At 44.7% G+C, this 6394-nt stretch overlaps 1 protein-coding gene across 1 annotated transcript in view; it reads right to left on the minus strand.

Moving 5' to 3' along the window:
- Haus6 (HAUS augmin-like complex, subunit 6) overlaps nucleotides 1–360 on the minus strand; it is a 46638-nt gene extending 46278 nt beyond the window's left edge. The window contains 1 exon segment of the mRNA XM_013020761.1: nucleotides 3–360. Coding sequence (XP_012876215.1) covers nucleotides 3–130 — 128 coding nt within the window. The 5' untranslated portion in view covers nucleotides 131–360.
- Nucleotides 361–6394: the final 6034 nt, after the last annotated feature.

A 6394-nucleotide genomic window follows, 5' to 3' on the forward strand; every position in this document is an offset into this window, starting at 1 on the left:
ACACTCCGAGGTGCGTGTGCGACACAATCTTTCCGGAGGCGGCAGTGGCCAGGCCCGGATCAAAGCCCAGGGCCTGCAGGTACATCCAGAGGTGCCGCTTCTTGAAAGAAGTGGCGGGGCCCGAACTCATCCTCTCGGCAGGGGCTGGGACTTCCGAGAAAGCCGGCGCAGGCCGCCCGCCACGGCGACGGCCGTCAAAGACCTCTCCTCCCTACAAGCGGCCTGGGTTCGTGGCGGCCCCTCCGGGGACACCGCCGGATGCTTGCTCGCCCGGTGCCATTACGCCTCGAACGATCCAAATAGTTCGAGAAAGCGGAGTCTAAACGCCGAGACGCCTCAAGGAACCCAGCGGAAGCGGCCGCAAACAAGACTCCCGCGCTTCAGGAAGAGCGGTGTGCGCCTGCGCAGGCCTGAGAACTGTTTTTCCCGCCATGCAGTGCGCCGTTGTCCGTTGCTTCCGGTCATACCCTATGGTGTAAAACTACAAGGTCCATGGTGCACTGCGCGGCCAGGAACTTTCCCCTAGGGTTCGATGTTATCCTACCTACCGAGGCCCTACGGCTTAGAAGTTCCCAATTTTTTTTTTTTTTTGTCGGTTGTGGGGCTTGAACTCTGGGCCTGGGCGCTGTCCCTCAGCTCTTCAGCTCAAGGCGAGCGCTCTACCACTTGAGCTACAGCGCCACTTCCGGTTTTCTGGTGGTTTATTGGAGATAGGAGTCTCATGGTCTCTCCTGCCGGGGCTGGCTTTGAACCGTGATCCTCAGATCTCAGCCTCCTGAGTAGCTAGGATTACAGGCGTGAGCCACCAGCGCCCGGCTTGAAGTTCCCAATTCTTAACGTCTGCTGTGGCATTTTGTGCGCGTGAGTCAAGTCAGACAAAAGTTGCAGATGGAGTACAGTAGCCTGCTGTAGGGAGGTAAGTACTAGGTGTATGACCTTGAACGAGCCACCGGACTTCTGAACCTCAGTTGTAGCATTAGCAAAGTTTCTGCACACTCAAATGCTGGATGTCCCTTTCATCATGTTCTACCTCAAATCTGGCACTTCTAAGCACCCTTGAAGCACTCTCCCGCGATGGCTATGCTCTTTTCCACACTCTTTTACAACAGAAGCGGGGTAGGTATCCTACTGTCTTCATGTTGACAAGTATGGCAGTCATCGACTCCCAGCTTACTAAGACCATCAGTTCCTTTCAAGTTTGTGCTGCTGTTTCTGGCCAATGGAGTTCTCCGGATTTCCCTCAGTTCTTAGATTGCACCAACTAAGGTTAGGATGCTGCTCCCAGGTGCAATAAAGGATTCAGCAAGAGGAGAAAGATAGCCTGGAGTGATCCACAAAGCTGAACTACAGTACATATTCGAAGAGGTCAGGCAGGCAGTTGGATAAGGACTCAGAGTGACAGCTGTCTGGGGATTAGGGTCCTAGTAACCAATCAGATAGTAGATATTGAGGCCCTCCCAAATGGTTTGACAACTGAACAGTAGCTGCCAGGGTGTGGGAAGTTTGAGCTTGTGAAAGATTAAAGGCAGGGGCTGGGAATGTGGCTTAGTGGTAGAGAAGCCCCTGGTTCAATTCCCCCGTACTACATAAACTGAAAAAAACGGAAGTGGTGCTGTGGCTCAAGTGATAGAGTACTAGCCTTGAGCAAAAGAAGCTCAGGGATAGTGCCCAGGCCCTGAGTACAATCCCCAGGACTAGACAAAAAGAAAAAAAGAAAAGAAACAAGGAAGAAAAGAAAGGAAGAAAAGGAAGGAAGGGAGAACGAGAAAGAGAGATAGATGGATGGATTGGGTCACATTAATGAAAAAAAGTATGTGCAATAATTTAAAAAATATTTATGGTAAATTAGTTTGAGGCCTGAATAAATCTTCCTAATATTTGTATTACTCCAGTAAAGAAAAACACAAAGAATGAAGCTACCCACCTTTTGTGTTATCAGTGTTGTAACTGCAGAAAATTGACTGTAAACTTTTAGCCTACCATCAAAACTTAATTCTAACCTGCATGTTAGAAATGTGATTAAAATTAATAGAGGAGATGGAAAAGAGAGAGAGAGTAGAGGAGGGAGAGAGGGAAAGGAGGGATAAGGGCAGTCACTTTTTTTCCTTCCTGAATTATCCTTGATATATGGAGGGAACTCCATCAGAAAGTAAGACCATTAGTTTAGTAACTGGTCCAGGTATGTACCATTGTTTTGTTTTGTTTCTCATGGATGTGGGCCATATGGACTCTTAGGAAATGAAATGGGGGAGGAGCACCTGTATTTCCTCTGCGCGTGGTCCTGTCTTCTTGAAGAATTAGAAAAATTAGGGCTGCGTCCATTTTACAATTTGCTAACTGCTGATTCTGCTTCTGTAAACTTGCTTACGCTGGCACTGACCCTTCCCTTCCCAGAAAAGAAGTTTCAGGGACCAGATGCCGGCCCCAGGACAAGGTCAGTGGTCGTAGATAAAGAACAGACAGTACGAGTTCCTCAGTTCCCATTTAGAAATTCCCCAGACAGGACCTTGAGATAACGACCACCTGGCAAGACCACAAGCTAAGCCAAATGTCAACCAATCATAGGCCTGTAACCATGTAAACCCCCCTTAGACCAACCATGGGCCAGTCATTTTACAAAGAGTGTTACAAAATTTCCCGCGTGGCAAAGTGATTGTTGGTGTATATGGTGACCTTTAAATGGACCAATCATGGGATGCTTTGTGTTATGCGTTAATCTTGTGGTTTTTGCCTTTAAAAGAAGGCTTGTAACCGCTGCTCAGGGCTCCCTGTCTGCTCGGGACAGAGAGTCCGTTTGCGCAAACGTTAAACTCCTCTTGTTTATTGCATCTCCCGGCCTGGAGTCTGAGTTTTCTGGGGCGCCCTCCCGTTGACGAAAGTTTCCTAGGGGACTAGGGTCTTTCATTCTTAGATGCCTATGCTAACACTATAACCTGTCACTCTTCATGTGGAGGTCATTTATAAGATCTCCAAATCATGTGGAGGATGTAGCTCATAGGAAAAGCACCTGCTTAACATGCATGAGGCACAGTTCTGTTTCCAGTCCTGGAGAGGAAAAAAAAACTTTTAGCAAAGTGTATGGCTCAGACCTATGTGGGAGTTGGAGGCAGAAGAGTGTACAGTTTGACTCAGTTCTCTGCTAAATTAGTAAAGCCCTACCTTGGAAACAAAATACAGAACAAAAGGGCTGGAATGAAGCTCTACTAGCCCTGGGCTCATTCCCCAGGCCTGAAAACAAAACAAACAAACAAAAGACCCTCCAGATCTATGATCTTGTTCTAATAGTTAATTCTTAATCCCCTCCAACATTGTTCCCAGAGTTTTTGGTGATAATGTACTTGACGTTTTCAATGCCCTGGCTTCTCAGTTAACTGACTAATTCTCCAATAATTTTATCTTCCATTCCATCTCAGCCACCTACATTCTGGTACCTAAGCATAAACCTTTTCATTATCAATTACTACAACACCACCTTAAGCTGGAGTTCAGCCTCTATTCCTACCTTTCTAGCTCAGTCCTAAATCTTATTCTAGTTCTTAGGTCATGACAATGTCTAATCCTTTTCTTTCTGTGATACCAGAAATTCCATCCCGAGGACTCAATGCTAAATTAGAAATAATGAGAGCAGAGTTTGAGAAAAAAAGGAAGTAAAAGTTGACTCATTTTTCCAGGCAAATTAGGACTGCAATGAGCTACTACCTCAAAAGCTGTAGTCCTAGCTAGGTGCCAGTAGCAAATGCCTGTAATCCTATCTACTCAGGAGACTAAAATCTGAGAATCTCAGTTCAAAGCTAGCCTAAGTAGGAAAAGTCCTTGAGACTCTTCCATTAACCACCAAAAAGGTAGAAGGTGGAAATGGAGCTAAGGATTAAGTGGTAGAGCAGTAGTCAAAAAAAATAATGTATGAGAGATTGAATCTTGAAATTATTTTTAAATCACTGAATTCATGAGTGTGTGTGTGATAGATTGCTAGACTTTGTCAGAGAACCACGCAGACATCTGGGTACAGAGAAAAAAGAAAGTTTTTTTGCTGGGAAAGGGGCCAGCAAGACCCCTTCTCACAAGGGAGAAGTGAGAAGAAGCACCAGCTATTGTCTGAGGTGACCTATATAACTTAGGAGGTCTAGGAGGGGCTAGATGGGCCTAGGAGGTGGAGCCCCTGGTGTGGATGTGTGGGCCAGGGGCTTCATCATGGCAGACTAGTATTTATGGTTGCTGTTCAAATAGTAGGTAAGGGTCCTGCAACTGCCCAGACCTGAAAGTTACTCTAAGGGGCTCCTGTTGCCGCATATGGTAGTAGCTGCCCGAGAGAAGTGCTATCCTAAGGTAGAGGGCTTTGGAGGCTGATTATTTACTGCCTTTGCAAAATGTGCCTCTGTTGCCTAGGAAAGGAGCATGCCAAACTGTGGAGAGGGGAAGGAGTGCACTAAGCTATGGGAAGAGAGCTCATCTCGCTAACAGAGTATGGGGGGGTGGGGAGAAGAGAGAAGGTATGGGTGTGGGAGTGGGGGTGTGGGGGTGGGTGTGAGACAGAGATTCAGGGACCTAGTAACTCATTTGAATCATCATGAACTTTGAGTGACCCAAAAATCTGGGCTTTGTATCACACGATGACCTTTAGTTCGTTTATTTCCCAACATTTCAGGCTTTAATCTCTTGCTGTCTGAATATCTCTTCTCTGGGCAAGGAATATGGCTTAGTGGTAGAGTGCTTGTCTAGCATGCAGGAAACCCTGGGTTCGATTCCTCAGTACCACATAAACAGAAAAAGCCAGAAAGTGCACTGTGGCTCAAGTGGCAGAGTGTTAGGCATGGGCAAAAGAAGCTCAGGGACAGTGCCCAGGCCCTGAATTCAAGCCCCAGGACTGGCAAAAAGAAAAAAGAATATTCCTTCACTCTTATCTCTTGCTGTCCAGAGTATTCCACACTCCCGTATATAAAGAGTGACCTTGCCTGGAACTGAAAATATGTTCCTGAGTTTCCTCATATGGGAAAGTTGTGAGGAGAAAAGACAAAGTGAAAAATACACCAAGTTAAACTTTTGCTTAAATAACTGTATAAATAAAGCAGACTGGCAAAAAATAAAGCAGACTGACTAATAAAGTAATTTACTGAGTTAAAACTATCGTTGAAATCATAGTTGAGTGTCTGTTTCTATTGCATCTGTAATGTCTTTTACTCCTGTAACATTATGACTTAAATATATCATAAGCTTTCCAGCTCCTTCGTCTCTGTCAAATTTATTTTGGCGAAACCTTGGGAAAACCTCAATTTCTTTTCTTTTTTTTTTTTTTGGTCGGTCGTGGGCCTGAACTCCGGGCCTGGGCGCTGTCCCTTAGCTCTTCAGCTCAAGGCTAGAGCTCTACCACTTGAGCCACAGTGCCACTTCCGGCTTTTTTCTTTTTGCTTATGTGGTGCTGAGGAATCAAACCCAGGGCCTCATGCATGCAAGGCAAGCACTCTACCACTGAGCCACCTTCCCAGCCCTCTTTTTTTTTTTTTTGCCAGTCCTTGGTATTGAACTCAGGGTCCACGCACTTTCCCTGAGCTTCTTTTGCTCAAAGCTAGCTAGCCCTCTATCACTTTCACTTGAGCCACAGCGCCACTTCCGCCTTTTTCTGTTTCTGTGGTACTGAGGAATTGAACCCAGGGTTTCATCCATGCTAGGCAAGCACTCTACCACTAAGCCACATTCCCAGCCCCCTAATAACTATTCTTATTTTGCAGAAAATAAAATTGAGACACCAAGAAATTAAGTAAGTTCACCTGATTCTGTTTAGCCACATGGCCACCCTTTGGCTAAAGGAAAACAAATAACCTTGGCCAGCAGACTGAAACTTCCAAAGACATAAACATGTTGTTACCAAAAGGAACAGAAAGGGACTAGAAATGTGGCTTAGTAGTAGAGTGTTTGCCTACCTTGCATGAGGCCCTGAACTTGATTCCTTGGAAACACATAAATGAAAGATTAATAAAATGTAAAAAAAAAAGGAAGAAAGGAATAAAGAAACAAATAGCTCCTGAAAAATAAGACAACAAATAACCAGTTTTTTAAATTATTATTATTAAGTAGTTGTACACAGGACTTAAAATTTCATAAGCTAGTTTATGAATACAATGCTGCTTAACAATGTCACCTTTTCATTCTCTCCCATCTCCCCTTCCCATCCCTAAAAACAAGTTTTTAAAAGATAAAACCTCTGATCCAAGATTCATCCAGTTTAATTCTAGGCATTTCAACAAGTAAACTTTGAAGAATTATATAAAATTATATATAGCAGAAAAGATTACAAAAGCTCAGATCAACCAGTTTCATTGCAACTGGGATCAGGTAGCCAAAAATTAGATTAACATTCCCCAAATTCAAAGGGATAAATGCAAGAGCAAACAAGAAG

This window comes from Dipodomys ordii, unplaced genomic scaffold (genome assembly GCF_000151885.1).
Source record: "Dipodomys ordii isolate 6190 unplaced genomic scaffold, Dord_2.0 Scaffold53, whole genome shotgun sequence".
NCBI classification, from domain to species: Eukaryota; Metazoa; Chordata; class Mammalia; order Rodentia; family Heteromyidae; genus Dipodomys; species Dipodomys ordii.